Raw genomic sequence first — 24,248 nt, forward strand, 5'->3', positions numbered from 1 at the left:
GGAAACAACGGTGGAAGACCAATGCAGATCCGCCTGGGTCTCCCAGGTGTTGGAAAAGCAAAGGTGTCACTTCGTGCACTACCTCGCACATACCGCTGGAACCGCTCCTCCTCCGGAAGACGCAGGACCCATGCAGGTTGATGATGCCGGAACCGGCGACACCCCGGAACAGCATGAGGCTGCCGGAGATAGCAGCGCACCGGATCAACAAGAGGAGGCCGGAGACGTCGAAGAGTCAATCCTGGGCAACCTCAGTCCAGCTTCCAACTATACTTCATCCATGAACACGGAAGAATTTGACCAAGCTTTGAAGGATCTAGAAGGAGAAAAGGAAGCTGATGCGGAATCTGCCACGCCCAAGCAGGTCCTAGCGACCATAACTGGGTTAGACGAAGACGCTGACGAAGAAACTCCCGCTGCAGCAGCCCTCCCGATAGTGTCCAATTTGGATACTCCGCCATCGCGACCTCGTCGCCGCGCTACGTCAGAATCCGGAGAAGGCAACTTTTCTGTGGAAAAGCATTACCTGTCCCCGAAAGAGCTCGTGGAGCAAGCAGGCATAGGATCCCTAGTTCACATAGAAGTCCTGAATAAGCCTATAACCCCGGAGGAAGCCGCAGACCCAGTAGCTCTAGAAGCAGCAAGAAGGGAGATGCTGGCTACCGCCAAGAAAATCTCCACCACCGCAGCTGCGATGTTGGAAGAAAGACAAGAAGCTCGAGAGGTAATGGAAAACTTCCGGCAACGTGAGCAGGAAGCTGCCGAATCCTTGCAGAAGGCCAAACAACTCTGAGAGCATTGAGAGGCCAAGATAAGGGAAGCTGATAAGATCCGGCGGGAGGCCATTGGCCCCCGCAAGATCACCTTCGCAACCCCCTCTAATCTACAGCCTCTCACAACTCCGAAGGAGAACATGCAGAAGGCTGCGGAGATCCTGAACTAGAAGAATGAGGAAATCGACATCAAATACCTCTGCACGCTCGTCGCTTCAGCAGTACAGCAGCAGAGCAAGGCAGACACTTCGCGCAAGCTGGAATCTAATCCAGATCTTTGCATATCCACTGCGCAAAAGGAGGCCTCAAAAAGCAAAAACCGCGATGACAAATCGCGCACCGGATCTTCGGAGCGCAGAAGGAGAACAAGAGAACACCCAAATCGAAACCCTATACCGTCAAAGACACCTCCGTCAGATCCGAGGAAGGGAAAGGATGCGATGTACACTGGCAGAGATAAGTACCGAAATCCATCACCTCCGCCCAACGGGTACCCGCGTCCTCCGCCTCCTCGCCGCCGTAGTCCAGCCGGAAACCCCAGGCCCCACGGGCCTGGGGGAATCAATATCCGCGACAACGTGGCCCCTCAGAGGAACAAGACCAGAGAGCGTACGCTGGAGCCGCGTGATACGTCTCAAACGTATCTATAATTTCTTATGTTCCATGCTAGTTTTATGACAATACTCACATGTTTTATACACACTTCACATCATTTATACACATTTTCCGGCACTAACCTATTGACAAGATGCCGAAGCGCCAGTTCCTGTTTTGTGCTGTTTTTGGTTTCAGAAATCCTACACAGGAAATATTCTCGGAATTGGACGAAACAAACGCCCAGGGTCTTATTTTTCCACGGAGCTTCCAGAAGACCGAAGAGGATACGAAGTGGGGCCACGAGGAGCCCAAACCATAGGGCGGCGCGGCCAGCATGGGGCCCGCACCGGCCTATGGTGTGGGGCCCCTCTGCCGCCTCCGACTCTGCCCTTCCGCCTACTTAAACTCTCCGTCGCGAAAACTCTATTACCGAGAGCCACGATACAGAAAAAGTTCCAGAGACGCCGCCGCCGCCAATCCCATCTCGGGGGATTCAGGAGATCGCCTTCGGCACCCTGCCGGAGAGGGGAATCATCACCCAGAGGACTCTACATCACCATGATCGCCTCCGGACTGATGTGTGAGTAGTTCATCCTTGGACTATGGGTCCATAGCAGTAGCTAGATGGTTGTCTTCTCCTAATTGTGCTATCATGTTAGATCTTGTGAGCTGCCTATCATGATCAAGATCATCTATTTGTAATGCTACATGTTGTGTTTGTTGGGATCCGATGAATATGGAATACTATGTCAAGTTGATTATTGATCTATCATATATGTGTTGTTTATGATCTTGCATGCTCTCCGTTGCTAGTAGAGGCTCTAGCCAAGTTGATACTTGTGACTCCAAGAGGGTGTATTTATGCTCGATAGTGGGTTCATGCCTCCATTGAATCTGGGACAGTGACAGAAAGTTCTAAGGTTGTGGATGTGCTGTTGCCACTAGGGATAAAACATCAATGCTTTGTCTAAGGATATTTGTGTTGATTACATTACGCACCATACTTAATGCAATTGTCTGTTGTTTGCAACTTAATACTGGAAGGGGTGCGGATGCTAACCTGAAGGTGGACTTTTTAGGCATAGATGCATGCTGGATAGCGGTCTATGTACTTTGTCGTAATGCCCTAAGTAAATCTCATATTAGTCATCATGATATGTATGTGCATTGTTATGCCCTCTCTATTTGTCAATTGCCCAACTGTAATTTGTTCACCCAACATGCTATTTCTTATTGGAGAGACACCACTAGTGAACTGTGGACCCCGGTCCATTCTTTTACATCTGAATACAATCTACTGCAATCATTGTTCTCTGCTGCTCATTGCAAACAAATATTATTTTCCACACCATACATTTAATCCTTTGTTTACAGCAAGCCGGTGAGATTGACAACCTCACTGTTACGTTGGGGCAAAGTATTTTGATTGTGTTGTGCAGGTTCCACGTTGGCGCCGGAATCCCTGGTGTTGCGCCGCACTACACTCCTCCGCCAACAACCTTCACGTGGCCTTCATCTCCTACTGGTTCGATAAAACTTGGTTTCTTACTGAGGGAAACTTGCTGCTGTACGCATCACACCTTCCACTTGGGGTTCCCAACGGGCGTGTGCTTTACGTGTCAACAAGCTAAATTTCTGGCGCCGTTGCCGGGGAGATCAAGATACGCTGCAAGGGGAGTCTCTCACATCCAATCTCTTTACTTTGTTTTTGTCTTGCTTTACTTTACTTTACTTTACTTTATTTACTGCTTTGTTTGTTTTCTTTATATCAAAAATACAAAAAATTAGTTACTTGCATTTATTTTATTTATTGTCTCGTTCTCTATATTAAAAACACAAAAAAATAGTTACTTGCATTTACTTTATTCAGTTTGCTTTATTTACTATTGCTAAAATGGGTACTTCTGAGAATACTAAGTTGTGTGACTTCAATAGCACAAATAATAATGATTTCATATGCACACCTATTGCTCCACCTGCTACTACAGCAGAATTTTATGAAATTAAACCTGCTTTACTAAATCTTGTTATGAGAGAGCAATTTTCTGGTGTTAGTTCTGATGATGCTGCTGCCCATCTTAATAATTTTTTGAACTTTGTGAAACGCAAAAGTATAAGGATGTAGATGGTGACATTATAAAATTGAAATTGTTTCCTTTCTCTCTAAGAGGAAGAGCGAAAGATTGGTTGCTATCTTTGCCTAAAAATAGTATTGATTCATGGACTAAATGTAAGGATGCTTTCATTGGTAGATATTATCCTCCCGCTAAAATTATATCTTTGAGAAGTAGCATAATGAACTTTAAGCAATTGGATAATGAGCATGTTGCCCAAGCATGGGAAAGAATGAAATCTTTGGTCAAGAATTGCCCTACCCATGGACTAACTACTTGGATGATCATCCAAACCTTTTATGCAGGATTGAATTTTCTTCGCGGAACCTATTGGATTCAGCTGCTGGAGGTACTTTTATGTCCATCACCTTAGGCACCGCAACAAAGCTTCTTGATAATATGATGATCAATTACTCTGAATGGCACACTGAAAGGGCTCCACAAGGTAAGAAGGTAAATTCTGTTGAAGAAACCTCCTCCTTGAGTGATAAGATTGATGCTATTATGTCTATGCTTGTTAATGGTAGATCTAATGTTGATCCTAATAATGTTCCTTTAGCTTCATTGGTTGCTCAAGAAGAGCATGTTGATGTGAACTTCATTAAAAATAATAATTTTAACAACAATGCTTATAGGAATAATTCTGGTAACAACTATAGGCCATATCCTGCTAGTGGTAATCCTTATGGTAATTCTTATGGTAGATCTGTTTTGCCTAATGAGGAAAAGATGCTAGAAATTGAAAGAGCTACTAAGAGCTTTATGCAATCTCAATATGAGCAAAATCAATTGTTTACTAAAACTATGAATGAACAATCTGCCTTGTTGAAAAATATAGGGAATCAACTTGAAAATTTGAATATGGAGATTTCTGGTTTGCAAACTAAGCTTTCAAATGCTGAAAACCGAATCTCGTACATGTCTGAGTCACAATCTTCTTTAATTAATAAAATGGCTGCTAAACCTGAGGATAATGATAACAAAATTGTTACTACAACAAATGCTATCCAAGTTCGAATTAATGAAAATATTAGATTGATGGCTGAATTGCATGCTAGGTGGGAAAGAGAAGAAAAATTTGCTAAAGAGAATAATGTAGCTAAAGTTTGGACTATTACCACCACTAGTAATGTTGATGCTTCACATGTTGCTAAACCTCCTACTATCAATGGTAAAATAATTGGTGTTAGCAATGTTTCTACTCCTAATGCAAAGAGTGCAAAACTGCCTGAAACTGCTAAAATTGTTGAAACTGTTTGTGATAAAACTGCTGAAATTTTTCAAAATATTGGGGACAATGATCCCATTGCTGTAGATCATAATGGTTTAGATTTTGATGATTGTCATATCTCTGAATTTATTAAGTTCTTACAAAAACTTGCTAGAAGTCCTAATGCTAGTGCTATAAATTTGGCCTTTACAAAACATATTACAAATGTTCTCATTAAAGCTAGAGAAGAGAAATTAAAACTTGAAACTTCTATTCCTAGGAAGTTGGAAGATGGTTGGGAGCCCATAATCAAGATGAAGGTCAATGATTTTGATTGTAATGCTTTATGTGATCTTGGTGCAAGTATTTCTGTTATGCCTAAGAAACTCTATGATATGCTTGACTTGCCACCATCGAAAAATTGTTATTTGGATGTTAATCTTGCTGATAATTCTATATAGAAACCTTTGGGGAGGATTGATAATGTTCGCATTACGGTTAACAATAACCTTGTCCCCGTTGATTTTTTTTGTCTTGGATATTGAATGCAATGCATCTTGTCCCATTATTTTGGGAAGACCTTTTATTCGAACTGTTGGTGCTATTATTGATATGAAGGAAGGGAATATTAAGTATCAATTTCCTCTCAAGAAAGGTATGGAACACTTCCCTAGAAAGAGAATGAAGTTACCTTTGGATTCTATCATTAGAACAAATTATAATGTTGATGCTTCATCTCTTGATAATACTTGATTCACACTTTCTGCTCCTAGCTGAAAGGCGTTAAAGAAAAGCGTTTATGGGAGACAACCCATTATTTTAATTCTGCACTTTTTTTATATTTGAGTCTTGGAAGTTGTTACTACTGTAGAAAACTCTCCTTATCTTTATTTTATTGTATTGTTGTGCCAAGTAAAGTCTTTGATAGTAAGGTTGATACTAGATTTGGATTACTGCGCAGAAACAGATTTCTTGCTATCACGAATTTGAGTAGCCCTCTCTGTAGGTAACTCAGAAAAATCTGCCAATTTTTGTGTGTGATCCTCAGATAAGTACGCAACTTTCATTAAATTGGAGCTTTTTCATCTGAGCAAGTTAAGTGCCCCTAAAAAATTCGTTTTTACGGACTGTTCTGTTTTGACAGATTCTGCCTTTTATTTCGCATTGCCTCTTTTGCTATGTTGGATGGATTTCTTTGTTCCATTAACTTCCAGTAGCTTTGAGCAATGTCCAGAAGTGTTAAGAATGATTGTGTCACCTCTGAATATGTGAATTTTTGATTATGCACTAACCCTCTAATGAGTTTGTTTTGAGTTTGGTGTGGAGGAAGTTTTCAAGGATCAAGAGAGGAGGATGATACAATATGATCAAGAAGAGTGAAAAGTCTAAGCTTGGGGATGCCCCCGTGGTTCATCCCTGCATATTTCAAGAAGACTCAAGCATCTAAGCTTGGGGATGCCCAAGGCATCCCCTTCTTCATCGACAACTTATCAGGTCACCTCTAGTGAAACTATATTTTTATTCCGTCACATCTTATGTGCTTTACTTGGAGCGTCTGTATGTTTTTATTTTTGTTTTTGTTTGAATAAAATTGGATCCTAGCATTCTTTGTGTGGGAGAGAGACACCCTCCGCTATTTCATATGAACACTGGTGTTCTTAGCGTTACTTTTAATGTTCATGGCGAAGGTTGAAACTGCTTCGTTCATTGTTATTTGGTTGGAAACAGAAAATGCTTCATGTGGTAATTGGTATATTGTCTTGAATAATTTGATACTTGGCAATTGTTGTGCTCAAATAGATCATGTTTAAGCTCTTGCATCATGTACTTTGCACCTATTAATGAAGAACTACCATAGAGCTTGTTGAAATTTGGTTTGCATGATTGGTCTCTCTAAAGTCTAGATATTTTCTGGTGAAGTGTTTGAACAACAAGGAAGACAGTGTAGAGTCTTATAATGCTTGCAATATGTTCTTATGTAAGTTTTGCTGTACCGGTTCATACTTGTGTTTGCTTCAAACAACCTTGCTAGCCAAAGCCTTGTACTAAGAGGGAATTCTTCTCGTGCATCCAAATCCTTGGGCCAAAACCTATGCCATTTGTATCCACCATACCTACCTATTATGTGGTATTTCTCTGCCATTCCAAAGTAAATTACTTGAGTGTACCTTTAAAATTTCATTCCTTATCTTTGCAATATATAGCTCATGGGAAAATAGTCTTAAAACTATTGTGGTAAAGAATATGTAGCTTATGTATCTTATTTCTTATAAGTTGCTTGTTGAGCGGTAACCATGTTTCTGGGGACGCCATCAACTATTACACCTTTGTTGAATATCATGTGAGTTGTTATGCATGTTCGTCTTGTCTGAAGTAAGGGTGATTTATCATGATCAAATGGGTTGAGTATGCATATTGTTAGAGAAGAACATTGGGCCGCTAACTAAAGCCATGTATCATGGTGGAAGTTTCAGTTTGGACATTAATCCTCAATCTCTTATGAGAATATTATCTGTTGTTGAATGCTTATGCATTAAAGAGGAGTCCATTATCTGTTTTCTATGTTGTCCCGGTATGGATGTCCTTAGTTGAGATCTATCAAAAACGAGAAATCAAATGCGATCTATCTCCTTGGACCTTTGTACAGGCGGCATAGAGGTACCCCTTTGTGACACTTGGTTGAAACATATGTTATGCAATGATAATCCATGTAAATCCAAGCTAATTAGGACAAGGTGCGAGCACTATTGGTATTCTATGCATGAGGCTTGCAACTTATAGGATGTCTTATGCATAACACATATGAATTATTACTACCGTTGACAAAATTGTTTCTATGTTTTCAAAATAAAAGCTGTAGCACAAAAATAGTAATCCATGCTTCCCTCTACGAAGGGCCATTCTTTTATTTTATGTTGAGACAGTTTACCTACTTCTTTCTATCTTAGAAGCAACCACTTGTGTCAACTGTGTGCATTGATTCCTACATACTTGCTTATTTGCATTCATCATATTACTTTGTGTTGACAATTATCCATGAGATATACATGTTGAAGTTGAAAGCAACCGCTGAAACTGTTGGAGATATGCCCAAGAGGCAATAATAAAAGTGGTTATTATATATCTTTGTGTTTATGATAAATGTTTATATACCATGCTATAATTGTATTAACCGAAACATTGATACATGTGTGTTATGTAAACAACAATGAGTCCCTAGTAAGCCTCTTAACTAGCTTGTTGATTAATAGATGATCATAGTTTCGTGATCATGAACATTGGATGTTATTAATAACAAGGTTATGTCATTATATGAATGATGTAATGGACACACCCATTTAAGCGTAGCATAAGATCACGTCATTAAGTTATTTGCTATAAGCTTTCGATACATAGTTACCTAGTCCTTTTGACCATGAGATCATGTAAATCACTTATACCGGAAAGGTACTTTGATTACATCAAACGCCACTCCGTAAATGGGTGGTTATAAAGGTGCGATTAAGTATCCGGAAAGTATGAGTTGAGGCATATGGATCAACAGTGGGATTTGTCCATCCCGATGACGGATAGATATACTCTGGGCCCTCTCGGTGGAATGTTGTCTAATAGCTTGCAAGCATATGAATGGTTCATAAGAGACCACTTACCATGGTACGAGTAAAGAGTACTTGTCAGGAGACGAGGTTGAACAAGGTATAGAGATACCGATGATCAAACCTCGGACAAGTAAAATATCGCGTGACAAAGGGAATCGGTATCGTATGTGAATGGTTCATTCGATCACTAAGTCATCGTTGAATATGTGGGAGAAATTATGGATCTCCAGATCCCGCTATTGGTTATTGGTCGGAGAGAGGTCTCAACCATGTCTACATAGTTCGCGAACCGTAGGGTGACACACTTAAGGTTTGATGTCGTTTTAGTAGATATTGAATATATGGAATGGAGTTCGAAGTTTTGTTCGGAGTCTCGGATGGGATCCAGGACATCACGAGGAGTTCCGGAATGGTCCGGAGAATAAGATTCATATATAGGAAGTCATTTTATAAGTTTGAAAATGATCCGGTGCATTTATGAAGGTTCTAGAAGGTTCTAGAGAAGTCTGGAATAAATCACTATGGAAGGCGGAGTCCCGGAGGGACTCCACCAAGCCTGGCCGGCCAACCCTAGGGGGTGGAGTCCCAGGTGGACTCCACCTAAGGTGGCCGGCCACCCCCTCCCAAGGAAAGGTGGGAATCCCACCTCAAGTGGGAATCCCACCTTGGGTAGGTTTCATGTCATATGGAAGGTTTTGGTTTGGGGTCTTATTTGAAGACTTGTAGACCAACTCTTGGGTGTTCCACCTATATAATGAGGGACAAGGGGAGGGGCCCGGCCACCTCAAGCCATAGCTTGGCCGCACCCCCTGATACGTCTCAAACGTATCTATAATTTCTTATGTTCCATGCTAGTTTTATGACAATACCTACATGTTTTATACACACTTTACATCATTTATATGCATTTTTCGGCACTAACCTATTGACGAGATGCCGAAGAGCCAGTTGCTGTTTTCTGCTGTTTTTGGTTTCAGAAATCCTACAAAGGAAATATTCTCGGAAATGGACGAAATCAACGCCCAGGGTCCTATTTTCCACGGAAGGTTCCAGAGCACCGAAAAGGGACCAGAGGGGAGCCAAGGGGGCCCCACCCCACATGGCGGCGCGACCAAGGGGGGGGGGGCGCCCCCCTATGGTGTGGGTCCCCCAGGACCCCTCCGAGGCTGCCATTCCACCTATAAAGTCTCTCCGTCGCGAAAACCCTAAAGAGATAAGCCACGATACGGAAAACCTTCCAGAGCCGCCACCATCGCGAATTCAAGTTCGGGGGACAGAAGTCTATGTTCCGGCACGCCGCCGGGACGGGGAATTGCCCCCGGAAGCCATCTCCACCGCCATCTTCATCGCCGTGGCTGCTCCCTTGATGAGGAGGGAGTAGTTCTCCCCCGAGGCTGAGGGCTCTACCTGTAGCTATGTGGTTCATCTCTCTCCCATGGTGTGATCTTTATGTGATCATGAGCTTTGTATCACTATTAATCTATGTGCTACTCTAGTGATGTTATTAAAGTAGTCTATTCCTCCTCCATGATGTAATGTTGACAGTGTGTGCATCATGTAGTACTTGGCGTAGGTTATGATTGTAATCTCTTGTAGATTATGAAGTTAACTATTACTATGATAGTATTGATGCGATCTATTCCCCCTTTCATAGCTATTGTTGACAGTGTGTATGCTATGTTAGTACTCGGTCTAAATTGCAACGGTCTATTATGCACTCTAGAGGTTACTTTAATATGAACTCCGGATGTTGTGGAGCTTGTTTACTCCGGCTTGAGGTGTGCTTTTATAGCCCTACACAATGAATGGTGTTTGTTATCCAACAAGAGAGTGTAGAAAGTAGCATTTATTTATTCAGTTATGTGATCAATGTTGAGAGAGTCCACTAGTGAAAGTATGATCCCTAGGCCTTGTTTCTAAGCATTGAAACACCGTTTCCAACAAGTTCTGTTACATGTTTGCTTGCTGCCATCTTTATTTCAGATTGCAATTACTACTTACAATCATCCATATTACTTGTATTTCACTATCTCTTCGCCGAACTAGTGCACCTATACATCTGACAAGTGTATTAGGTGTGTTGGGGACACAAGAGACTTCTTCTATCGTAATTGCAGGGTTGCTTGAGAGGGATATCTTTGACCTATACCTCCCTGAGTTCGATAAACCTTGGGTGATTCACTTAAGGGAAACTTGCTGCTGTTCTACAAACCTCTGCTCTTGGAGGCCCAACACTGTCTACAGGAATAGAAGCGTGCGTAGACATCAAGCTATTTTCTGGCGCCGTTGCCGGGGAGGTAAGGTAAAAGGTATTCACATCCTCCGACTACTAAGCTATTTCCTAGCACTGTTGCCGGTGTGTGAGTGCTCGAAGCTATTTCCTTTAGATCCTGCAATTGCATCTTTTTGTTTCTTGTTTTTATTTCACTAGTTAGGCTTAATGGAAAACAACAACAAAATTAGAGATCTTTATGAACTTTATATTGAATTAGGACATGATGTGTTTGAAGAGAAAATTAAAAAACCCATGGAACTTTATATGCATGCTAATGGCAATGTTATTAGTATGAATGCTTTGAACACCATTGTTGCTAATGCTATGGAAAATTCTAAGCTTGGGGAAGCTGGTTTTGATGAGCATCATATTTTTAGTCCCCCAAGCATGGAGGAGAAATTTACTTTGATGATACTTTGCCTCCCATTTATGATGATTATAATGATAGTGGGTATTTGGTGCCACCTACTATGGAGGATAAAGTTTATTATGATTATACTATGCCTCTTATATTTGATGATTATGGTGATGAGAATAATAATGATAGCTACTTTGTTGAATTTGCTCCCACTACAATTAATAAGAATGACTATGCTTATGTTGGGAGTAGTAATTATTTTATGCATGAGACTCATGATAAGAATGCTTTATGTGATAGTTATATTGTTGAGTTTGTTCATGATGCTACTGGAAATTATTATGAGAGAGGAAAATATGGTTGTAGAAATTTTCATGGTACTAAAACACCTCTCTACATGCTGAAAATTTTGAAGTTACTCGTGTTTTATCTTCCTATGCTTTTCACTTTGCTCCTCATGAATTTATTTGTGTACAAGATTCCTTCTCATAGGAAGTGGGTTAGGCTTAAATTTGTTTCATACTTGATTTTTGATGCTCTCTTTGCTTCAACTCTCATCCTTATGTGAGCATCATTAAAATTGCTGAGCCCATCTTAATGGCTATAAAGAAAGCACTTCTTGGGAGATAACCCATGTTTTATTTTGCTACTGTTTTGTTGTGTCTTGGAAGTTGTTACTACTGTAGCAACCTCTCCTTATCTTTATTTTGTTGCATTGTTGTGCCAAGTAAAGTCTTTGATAGTAAGGTTGATACTACATTTGGATTACTGCACAGAAACAGATTTCTTGTTGTCACGAAATTGAGCAGCCCCGTCTGTAGGTAATTCAGAAAAATCTTCCAATTTACGTGCGTGATCCTCAGATATGTACGCAACTTTCATTCAATTTGAGCTTTTTCATCTGAGCAAGTTTAGTGCCCCAGAAAAATTCGTCTTTATGGACTGTTCTGTTTTGACAGATTCTGCCTTTTATTTCGCATTGCCTCTTTTGCTATGTTGAATGGATTAATTTCTTTGTTCCATTAACTTTCAGTAGCTTTGTGCAATGTCCAGAAGTGTTAAGAATGATTATGTCACCTCTGAATATGTGGATTTTTGATCATGCACTAACCCTCTATTGAGTTTGTTTTGAGTTTGGTGTGGAGGAAGTTTTCAAGGGTCAAGAGAGGAGGATGATACAATATGATCAAGAAAAGTGAAAAGTCAAAGCTTGGGGATGCCCCCGTGGTTCATCCCTGCATATTTCAAGAAGACTCAAGCATCTAAGCTTGGGGATGCCTGACAAGGTATCAACTTGTCAATGCCTATGGATTGTAGGCTAGGGTTTAGTTAGAAGTAGAGGGTAAGTAGATCTCGAAGGTTTCAGCCGGCAAGTACTCGACGAATATGAAAACTAGGGTTTTCAGACAATGATTCGATTGATTCTTCGTCCCTCGACTCCCCCTTTATATAGGAGGTGGAGCCGAGGGATTCGTGCTATACAAGTTTACAGAGTCCGGGACGGTTTCTAACTCATCCCGCCAGATTACAAACAACACTTCCTATTACAACTCTATCTTTCCTTAGTAAATCTTGGGTTCCCGAATCTTCTTATTCTTCGGGTATTAGGCCTCCAATAAACCCCGGGTACCATCTTCGGCAGGCCCATTTGGGATGCCTATGTCAATGCCCAAGGCATCCCCTTCTTCATCGACAACTTATCAGGTCACCTCTAGTGAAACTATATTTTTATTCCGTCACATCTTATGTGCTTTACTTGGAGCGTCTGTGTGCTTTTATTTTCGTTTTGTTATTGTCATTCTCTGAATAAATTCATGCTTGTGTGGGAGAGAGACATGCTCCGCTCGTTCATATGAACACTGGTGTTCTTAGCTTTACTTTTAATGTTCATGGCGAAGGGTGAAACTGCTTCGTTCATTGTTATTTGGTTGGAAACAGAAAATGCTTCATGTGGTAATTGGTATAATGTCTTGAATAATTTGATACTTGGCAATTGTTGTGCTCAAATAGATCATGTTTAAGCTCTTGCATCATGTACTTTGCACCTATTAATGAAGAACTACCATAGAGCTTGTTGAAATTTGGTTTGCATGATTGGTCTCTCTAGAGTCTAGATATTTTCTGGTGAGGTGTTTGAACAACAAGGAAGACAATGTAGAGTCTTATAATGCTTGCAATATGTTCTTATGTGAGTTTTGCTGTACCGGTTCATACTTGTGTTTGCTTCAAACAACCTTGCTAGCCAAAGCCTTGTATTGAGAGGGAATACTTCTCGTGCATCCAAATCCTTGAGCCAAAAAACTATGCCATTTGTGTCCACCATACCTACCTACTATGTGGTATTTCTCTGCCATTCCAAAGTAAATTGCTTGAGTGCTACCTTTAAAACTTCATTCCTTGTCTTTGCAATATATAGCTCATGGGAAAATAGCCTTAAAAACTATTGTGGTAAAGAATATGTAGCTTATGTATCTTATTTCTTATAAGTTGCTTGTTGAGCGCTAACCATGTTTCTGGGGACGCCATCAACTATTACACCTTTGTTGAATATCATGTGAGTTGCTATGCATGTTCGTCTTGTCTGAAGTAAGGGTGATTTATCATGATCAAATGGTTTGAGTATGCATATTGTTAGAGAAGAACATTGGGCCGCTAACTAAAGCCATCAATCATGGTGGAAGTTTCAGTTTGGACACTAATCCTCAATCTCTTATGAGAATATTATTTGCTGTTGAATGCTTATGCATTAAAGAGGAGTTCATTATCTGTTTTCTATGTTGTCCCGGTATGGATGTCTAAGTTGAGAATAATCAAAAGCGAGAAATCCAATGCGAACTTTCTCCTTAGACCTTTGTACAGGCGGCATAGAGGTACCCCTTTGTGACACTTGGTTGAAACATATGTTATGCAATGATAATCCATGTAAATCCAAGTTAATTAGGACAAGGTGCGAGCACTATTGGTAATCTATGCATGAGGCTTGCAACTTATAGGATGTCTTATGCATAACACATATGAATTATTACTACCGTTGACAAAAAAAATTCTATGTTTTCAAAATAAAAGCTCTAGCACAAAAATAGTAATCCATGCTTCCCTCTGCGAAGGGCCTTTCTTCTACTTTATGTTGAGTCAGTTTACCTACTTCCTTCCATCTTAGAAGCAAACACTTGTGTCAACTGTGCATTGATTCTTACATACTTGCTTATTTGTACTCATCATATTACTTTGTGTTGACAATTATCCATGAGATATACATGTTGAAGTTGAAGGCAACTGCTGAAACTTATATCTTCCTTTGTGTTGCTTCAAAACTTTCTACTAAGAATTTATTGCTTTATGAGTTAACTCCTATGCAAGTCTTATTGATGCTTGTCTTGAAAGTACTATTCATGAAAAGTCTTTGCTATATGATTCAGTTGTTTAGTCATTGTCTTTACCATTGCTTCGAATCACTTCATTCATCTCATATGCTTTACAATAGTATTGATCAAGATTATGATAGCATGTCACTTCAGAAATTATCCTTGTTATCGTTTACCTACTCGAGGGCGAGTAGGAACTAAGCTTGGGGATGCTTGATACGTCTCAAACGTATCTATAATTTCTTATGTTTCATGCTAGTTTTATGACAATACCTACATGTTTTATACACAATTTACATCATTTATATGCATTTTCCGGCACTAACCTATTGACGAGATGCCGAAGAGCCAGTTGCCGTTTTCTGCTGTTTTTGGTTTCAGAAATCCTACAAAGGAAATATTCTCGGAATTGGACGAAATCAACGCCCAGGGTCCTATTTTCCACGGAAGGTTCCAGAGCACCGAAGAGGGACCAGAGGGGAGCCAAGGGGGCCCAACCCCACATGGCGGCGCGGCCAAGGGGGGGCGCCCCCCTATGGTGTGGTCCCCCAGGACCCCTCCGAGGCTGCCCTTCCGCCTATAAAGTCTCTCCGTCGCGAAAACCCTAAAGAGATAAGCCACGATACGGAAAACCTTCCAGAGCCGCCGCCATCATGAAGTCAAGTTCGGGGGACAGAAGTCTCTGTTCCGGCACGCCGCCGGGACGGGGAATTGCCCCCGGAAGCCATCTCCACCGCCATCTTCATCGCCGTGGCTGTCTCCCATGATGAGGAGGGAGTAGTTCTCCCCCGAGGCTGAGGGCTTGATGCGTGTGGTTGGCACGTCCGTTGGGAACCCCAAGAGGAAGGTGTGATGCGCACAGCGGCAAGTTTCCCTCAGTAAGAAACCAAGGTTTAATCGGACCAGTAGGAGTCAAGAAGCACGTTGAAGGTTGATGGCGGCGAGATGTAGTGCGGCGCAACACCAGTGATTCCGGCGCCAACGTGGAACCTGCACAACACAACCAAAGTACTTTGCCCCAACGAAACAGTGAGGTTGTCAATCTCACCGGCTTGCTGTAACAAAGAGTTAACCGTATTGTGTGGAAGATGATTGTTTGCAGAAAACAGTAGAACAAGTATTGCAGTAGATTGTATTTCAGTAAAGAGAATTGGACCGGGGTCCACAGTTCACTAGAGGTGTCTCTCCCATAAGACGAACAGCATGTTGGGTGAACAAATTACAGTTGGGCAATTGACAAATAAAGAGAGCATGACCATGCACATACATATCATGATGAGTATAGTGAGATTTAATTGGGCATTACGACAAAGTACATAGACCGTCATCCAACTGCATCTATGCCTAAAAAGTCCACCTTCAGGTTATCATCCGAACCCCCTCCAGTATTAAGTTGCTAACAACAGACAATTGCATTAAGTATTGCGCGTAATGTAACTAGTGACTACATCCTTGAACATAGCACTAATGTTTTATCCCTAGTGGCAACAGCACATCCGTAATCTTAGTGGTTCTTGTCACTCCTCCAGATTCACGGAGACATGAACCCACTATCGAGCATAAATACTCCCTCTTGGAGTTACTAGCATCAACTTGGCCAGAGCATCTACTAATAACGGAGAGCATGCAAGATCATAAACAACACATAGCATAACTTTGATAATCAACATAACAAGTATTCTCTATTCATCGGATCCCAACAAACGCAACATATAGAATTACAGATAGATGATCTTGATCATGTTAGGCAGCTCACAAGATCCGACAATGATAGCACAATGGGGAGAAGACAACCATCTAGCTACTGCTATGGACCCATAGTCCAGGGGTAGACTACTCACACATCACACCGGAGGCGACCATGGCGGCGTAGAGTCCTCCGGGAGATGATTCCCCTCTCCGGCAGGGTGCCGGAGACGATCTCTGGATCCCCCGAGATGGGATCGGCGGCGGCGGCGTCTCCGGGAAGGTTTTCCGTATCGTGGCTCTCGCACCGGGGGTTTCGTCACGGAGACTTTTTATAGGCGGAAGGGCAGGTCAAGAGGCGGCACGGGGCCCCACACCACAGGGCCACGCGGCCAAGGGGGGGGCCGCGCCGCCCTAGGGTGTGGCCCCTCCGTGGCCCCTCTTCGTCTCTCCTTCGGACTTCTGGAAGCTTCGTGAGAAAATAGGCCCCTGGGCTTTGATTTCGTCCAATTCCGAGAATATTTCCTTACTAGGATTTCTGAAACCAAAAACAGCAGAAAACAGCAACTGGCACTTCGGCATCTTGTTAATAGGTTAGTTCCAGAAAATGCACGAATATGACATAAAGTGTGCATAAAACATGTAGATAACATCAATAAAGTGGCATGGAACATAAGAAATTATCGATACGTCGGAGACGTATCAGCATCCCCAAGCTTAGTTCTGCTCGTCCCGAGCAGGTAAAACGATAACACAGATAATTTCTGGAGTGACATGCCATCATAATCTTGATCATACTATTTGTAAAGCATATGTAGTGAATGCAGCGATCGAAACAATGTATATGACATGAGTAAACAAGTGAATCATATAGCAAAGACTTTTCATGAATAGCACTTCAAGACAAGCATCAATAAGTCTTGCATAAGAGTTAACTCATAAAGCAATAATTCAAAGTAGAGATATTGAAGCAACACAAAAGAAGATTAAGTTTCAGCGGTTGCTTTCAACTTGTAACATGTATATCTCATGGATATTGTCAACATAGAGTAATATAATAAGTGCAATAAGCAAGTATGTAGGAATCAATGCACAGTTCACACAAGTGTTTGCTTCTTGAGGTGGAGAGAGATAGGTGAACTGACTCAACATTGAAAGTAAAAGAATAGTCCTCCATAGAGGAAAAGCATCGATTGCTATATTTGTGCTAGAGCTTTGATTTTGAAAACATGAAACAATTTTGTCAACGGTAGTAATAAAGCATATGCATCATGTAAATTATATCTTATAAGTTGCAAGCCTCATGCATAGTGTACTAATAGTGCCCGCACCTTGTCCTAATTAGCTTGGACTACCGGATCATCACAATGCATTGTTTTTACCAAGTGTCACAAAGGGGTACCTCTATGCACTTTGTACAAAGGTCTAAGGAGAAAGCTCGCATTGGATTTCTCGCTATTGATTATTCTTCAACTTAGACATCCATACCGGGACAACATAGACAACAGATAATGGACTCCTCTTTTATGCATAAGCATATACCAACAATTAATAATTTTCTCATTTGAGATTTGAGGATTGTTGTCCAAAACTGAAACTTCCACCATGGAGCATGGCTTTAGTTAGCGGCCCAATGTTCTTCTCTAACATATGCATGCTTAACCATATGGTGGTAGATCTCTCTTACTTCAGACAAGACGAACATGCATAGCAACTCACATGAAATTCAACAATGAATAGTTGATGGCGTCCCCAGTGAACATGGTTATCGCACAACAAGCAACTTAATAAGAGATAAAGTGCATAATTACATATTCAATACCACAATAGTTTTTAAGCTATTTGTCCCATGAGCTATATATTGCAAAGGTGAATGATGGAATTTTAAAGGTAGCACTCAAGCAATTTACTTTGGAATGGCGAAAAAATACCATGTAGTATAGGTAGGTATGGTGGACACAAATGGCATAGTGGTTGGCTCAAGTATTTGGATGCATGAGAAGTATTCCCTCTCGATACAAGGTTTAGGCTAGCAAGGCTTATTTGAAACAAACACAAGGATGAACCGGTGCAGCAAAACTCACATAAAAGACATATTGAAAACATTATAAGACTCTACACCGTCTTCCTTGTTGTTCAAACTCAAAACTAGAAATTATCTAGACCTTAGAGAAACCAAATATGCAAACCAAATTTTAGCATGCTCTATGTATTTCTTCATTAATGGGTGCAAAGCATATGATGCAAGAGCTTAATCATGAGCACAACAATTGCCAAGTATCACATTACCCAAGACATTTATAGCAATTACTACATGTATCATTTTCCAATTCCAACCATATAACAATTTAACGAAGGAGAAACTTCGCCATGAATACTATGAGTAGAAACCAAGGACATACTTGTCCATATGCTACAGCGGAGCGTGTCTCTCTCCCATAAAGTGAATGCTAGGATCCATTTTATTCAAACAAAACAAAAAACAAAAACAAACCGACGCTCCAAGAAAAAGCACATAAGATGTGATGGAATAAAAATATAGTTTCAGGGGAGGAATCTGATAATGTTGTCGATGAAGAAGGGGATGCCTTGGGCATCCCCAAGCTTAGACACTTGAGTCTTCTTGATATATGCAGGGGTGAACCACCGGGTGCATCCCCAAGCTTAGAGCTTTCACTCTCCTTGATCATGTTGCATCATACTCCTCTCTTGATCCTTGAAAACTTCCTCCACACCAAACTCGAAACAACTCATTAGAGGGTTAGTGCACAATATAAATTGACATATTCAGAGGTGACACAATCATTCTTAACACTTCTGGACATTGCATAATGCTACTGTACATTAATGGATCAAAGAAATTCATCCAACATAGCGAAAGAGGCAATGCGAAATAAAAGGCAGAATCTGTCAAAACAGAACAGTTCGTATTGACGAATTTTAAAATGGCACCAGACTTGCTCAAATGAAAATGCTCAAATTGAATGAAAGTTGAGTACATATCTGAGGATCATGCACGTAAATTGGCTTAATTTTCTGAGCTACCTACAGGGAGGTGGACTCAGATTCGTGACAGCAAAGAAATCTGGAACTGTGCAGTAATCCAAATCTAGTACTTACTTTTCTATCAACGGCTTAACTTGGCACAACAAAACACAAAACTAAGATAAGGAGAGGTTGCTACAGTAGTAAACAACTTCCAAGACACAAAATAAAAACAAAGTACTGTAGGTAAAAACATGGGTTGTCTCCCATAAGCGCTTTTCTTTAACGCCTTTCAGCTAGGCGCAGAAAGTGTGTATCAAGTATTATCAAGAGACGAAGTGTCAACATCATAATTTGTTCTCATAATGGAATCAAAAGGTACCTTCATTCTCTTTCTAGGGAAGTGTTCCATACCTTTCTTGAGAGGAAATTGATATTTTATATTACCTTCCTTCATATCAATAATAGCACCAACAGTTCGAAGAAAAGGTCTTCCCAATATAATGGGACAAGATGCATTGCATTCAATATCCAAGACAACAAAATCAACGGGAACAAGGTTATTGTTAACGGTAATGCGAACATTATCAACTTTACCCAAAGGTTTCTTTGTAGAATGATCAGCAAGATTAACATCCAAATAACAATTTTTCAGCGGTGGCAAGTCAAGCATATTATAAATTTTCTTAGGCATAACAGAAATACTTGCACCAAGATCACATAAAGCATTACAATCAAAATCTTTAACCTTCATCTTAATGATGGGCTCCCAACCATCCTCTAGCTTTTTAGGAATAGAGGCTTCGCGCTCTAGTTTCTCTTCTCTAGCTTTTATAAGAGCATTTGTAATATGATGTGTAAAAGCCAAATTTATAGCACTAGCATTAGGACTTTTAGCAAGTTTTTGCAAGAACTTTATAACTTCAGAGATGTGGCAATCATCAAAATTCAAATCATTATAATCTAAAGCAATGGGATCATCATCCCCAATGTTGGAAAAAATTTCAGCAGCTTTATCAAAGGCAGTTTCAGCAGTTTTAGCAGTTTCAGGCAGTTTTTCGCGCTTTGCATTAGAAGTGGAAACATTGCTAACACCAATTCTTTTATTAGTATGAGTAGGAGGTGCAGCAACATGTGTAGCATTAGCATTACTAGTGGTGGTAATAGTCCAAACTTTAGCTATATTCTTTTCTTTAGCTAGTTTTTCATTTTCTTCTCTATCCCACCTAGCACGCAGTTCAGCCATTAATCTTATATTCTCATTAATTCTAACTTGAATGGCATTTGCTGTAGTAGCAATTTTATTATGATGATTCTCATTAGGCAAAACTTTTGATTTTAAAAGATCAACATCAGCAGCAAGACTATCGACTTTAGAAGCAAGTATATCAATTTTCCCAAGCTTTTCTTCAACAGATTTGTTAAAAGCAGTTTGTGTACTAATAAATTCTTTAAGCATGGCTTCAAGTCCAGGGGGTGAATTCCTATTATTGTTGTAAGAATTACCATAAGAATTACCATAGCCGTTGCCATTTTTATAAGGATATGGTATATAGTTGTTACTAGAATTGTTCCGGTAAGCGTTGTTGTTGAAATTATTATTTTTAATGAAGTTTACATCAACATGTTCTTCTTGTGCAACCAATGAAGCTAATGGAACATTATTAGGATCAATATTAGTCCTATCATTCACAAGCATAGACATAATAGCATCAATCTTATCACTCAAGGAAGAGGTTTCTTCGACAGAATTTACCTTCTTACCTTGTGGAGCTCTTTCCGTGTGCCATTCAGAGTAATTGATCATCATATTATCAAGAAGCTTTGTTGCTTCACCAAGAGTGATGGACATAAAGGTACCTCCAGCAGCTGAATCCAATAAATTCCGTGAAGAAAAATTTAGTCCTGCATAGAAGGTTTGGATGATCATCCAAGTAGTCAGTCCATGGGTTGGGCAATTTTTAACCAAAGATTTCATTCTTTCCCAAGCTTGAGCAACATGTTCAGTATCTAATTGTTTAAAATTTATTATGCTACTCCTCAAAGATATAATTTTAGCAGGGGGATAATATCTACCAATAAAAGCATCCTTGCATTTAGTCCATGAATCAATACTATTCTTAGGCAGAGATAGCAACCAATCTTTAGCTCTTCCTCTTAATGAGAAAGGGAACAATTTTAGTTTAATAATATCACCATCTACATCTTTATATTTTTGCATTTCACATAATTCAACAAAATTATTAAGATGGGCAGCAGCATCATCAGAACTAACACCAGAAAATTGCTCTCGCATAACAAGATTCAGTAAAGCAGGTTTAATTTCAAAGAATTCTGCTGTAGTAGCACGTGGAGCAATAGGTGTGCATAAGAAATCATTATTATTTGTGGTTGTGAAGTCACACAACTTAGTATTTTCAGCGTTGGCCATTTTAGCAACAGTAAATAAAGCAAACTAGATAAAGTAAATGCAAGTAAACTAATTTTTTTGTGTTTTTGATATAGCAAACAAGATAGCAAATAAAGTAAAACTAGCAACTAATTTTTTTGTATTTTGATTTAGTGCAGCAAACAAAGTAGTAAATAAAACTAAGCAAGACAAAAACAAAGTAAAGAGATTGAGAAGTGGAGACTCCCTTGCAGCGTGTCTTGATCTCCCGGCAACGGCGCCAGAAATTTGCTTGATGCGTGTGGTTGGCACGTCCGTTGGGAACCCCAAGAGGAAGGTGTGATGCGCACAGCGGCAAGTTTCCTCAGTAAGAAACCAAGGTTTAATCGGACCAGTAGGAGTCAAGAAGCACGTTGAAGGTTGATGGCGGCGAGATGTAGTGCGGCGCAACACCAGTGATTCCGGCGCCAACGTGGAACCTGCACAACACAACCAAAGTACTTTGCCCCAACGAAACAGTGAGGTTGTCAATCTCACCAGCTTGCTGTAACAAAGAGTTAACCGTATTGTGTGGAAGATGATTGTTTGCAGAAAACAGTAGAACAAGTATTGCAGTAGATTGTATTTCAGTAAAGAGAATTGGACCGGGGTCCACAGTTCACTAGAGGTGTCTCTCCCATAAGACGAACAGCATGTTGGGTGAACAAATTACAGTTGGGCAATTGACAAATAAAGAGAGCATGACCATGCACATACATATCATGATGAGTATAGTGAGATTTAATTGGGCATTACGACAAAGTACATAGACCGTCATCCAACCGCATCTATGCCTAAAAAGTCCACCTTCAGGTTATCATCCGAACCCCCTCCAGTATTAAGTTGCTAACAACAGACAATTGCATTAAGTATTGCGCGTAATGTAACTAGTGACTACATCCTTGAACATAGCACTAATGTTTTATCCCTAGTGGCAACAGCACATCCGTAATCTTAGTGGTTCTTGTCACTCCTCCAGATTCACGGAGACATGAACCCACTATCGAGCATAAATACTCCCTCTTGGAGTTACTAGCATCAACTTGGCCAGAGCATCTACTAATAACGGAGAGCATGCAAGATCATAAACAACACATAGCATAACTTTGATAATCAACATAACAAGTATTCTCTATTCATCGGATCCCAACAAACGCAACATATAGAATTACAGATAGATGATCTTGATCATGTTAGGCAGCTCACAAGATCCGACAATGATAGCACAATGGGGAGAAGACAACCATCTAGCTACTGCTATGGACCCATAGTCCAGGGGTAGACTACTCACACATCACACCGGAGGCGACCATGGCGGCGTAGAGTCCTCCGGGAGATGATTCCCCTCTCCGGCAGGGTGCCGGAGGCGATCTCCTGGATCCCCCGAGATGGGATCGGCGGCGGCGGCGTCTCTGGAAGGTTTTCCGTATCGTGGCTCTCGATGCGGGGGTTTCGTCACGGAGACTTTTTATAGGCGGAAGGGCAGGTCAAGAGGCGGCACGGGGGCCCCACACCACAGGGCCGCGCGGCCAAGGGGGGGGCCGCGCCGCCCTAGGGTGTGGCCCCTCCGTGGCCCCTCTTCGTCTCTCCTTCGGACTTCTGGAAGCTTCGTGAGAAAATAGGCCCCTGGGCTTTGATTTCGTCCAATTCCGAGAATATTTCCTTACTAGGATTTCTGAAACCAAAAACAGCAGAAAACAGCAACTGGCACTTCGGCATCTTGTTAATAGGTTAGTTCCAGAAAATGCACGAATATGACATAAAGTGTGCATAAAACATGTAGATAACATCAATAAAGTGGCATGGAACATAAGAAATTATCGATACGTCGGAGACGTATCAGGGCTCTACCGGTAGATATGTGGTTCATCTCTCTCTCCCATGGTGTGATCTTTATGTGATCATGAGCTTTGTATCACTATTAATCTATGTGCTACTCTAGTGATGTTATTAAAGTAGTCTATTCCTCCTCCATGATGTAATGTTGACAGTGTGTGCATCATGTAGTACTTGGCGTAGGTTATGATTGTAATCTCTTGTAGATTATGAAGTTAACTATTACTATGATAGTATTGATGCGATCTATTCCCCCTTTCATAGCTATTGTTGACAGTGTGTATGCTATGTTAGTACTCGGTCTAAATTGCAACAGTCTATTATGCACTCTAGAGGTTACTTTAATATGAACTCCGGATGTTGTGGAACTTGTTTACTCCGGCTTGAGGTGTGCTTTTATAGCCCTACACAATGAATGGTGTTTGTTATCCAACAAGAGATTGTAGAAAGTAGCATTTATTTATTCAGTTATGTGATCAATGTTGATAGAGTCCACTAGTGAAAGTATGATCCCTAGGCCTTGTTTCTAAGCATTGAAACACCGTTTCCAACAAGTTCTGTTACATGTTTGCTTGCTGCCATCTTTATTTCAGATTGCAATTACTACTTACAATCATCCATATTACTTGTATTTCACTATCTCTTCGCCGAACTAGTGCATCTATACATCTGACAAGTGTATTAGGTGTGTTGGGGACACAAGAGACTTCTTGTATCGTAATTGCAGGGTTGCTTGAGAGGGATATCTTTGACCTCTACCTCCCTGAGTTCGATAAACCTTGGGTGATTCACTTAAGGGAAACTTGCTGCTGTTCTACAAACCTCTGCTCTTGGAGGCCCAACATTGTCTACAGGAATAGAAGCGTGCGTAGACATCACCCCCTAAGTGGCCGGCCACCCCTCTCCCAAACCCTAGCCGCCCCACCTCCTCCACCTCTCCCGCAAACGCTTAGCGAAGCTCCGCCGGAGATCTCCATCGACACCGTCACCACGCCGTCGTGCTGCCGGGATTCAAGGAGGAT

The 24,248-nt window shown here is 40.9% G+C and overlaps 1 protein-coding gene across 1 annotated transcript in view; it reads right to left on the reverse strand.

Annotated features, from left to right (window-relative positions):
- Positions 1–893: 893 nt before the first annotated feature.
- The window catches only part of LOC139830203 (uncharacterized), a 48,501-nt gene continuing 25,146 nt past the window's right edge, over positions 894–24,248 (reverse strand). The window contains exon 5 of the mRNA XM_071818211.1: positions 894–934. Within this exon, the coding sequence (XP_071674312.1) occupies positions 894–934 (41 nt within the window). The remainder of the gene's footprint in view (positions 935–24,248) is intronic.

Source organism: Lolium perenne, chromosome 4, assembly GCF_019359855.2.
Source record: "Lolium perenne isolate Kyuss_39 chromosome 4, Kyuss_2.0, whole genome shotgun sequence".
NCBI classification, from domain to species: domain Eukaryota; kingdom Viridiplantae; phylum Streptophyta; class Magnoliopsida; order Poales; family Poaceae; genus Lolium; species Lolium perenne.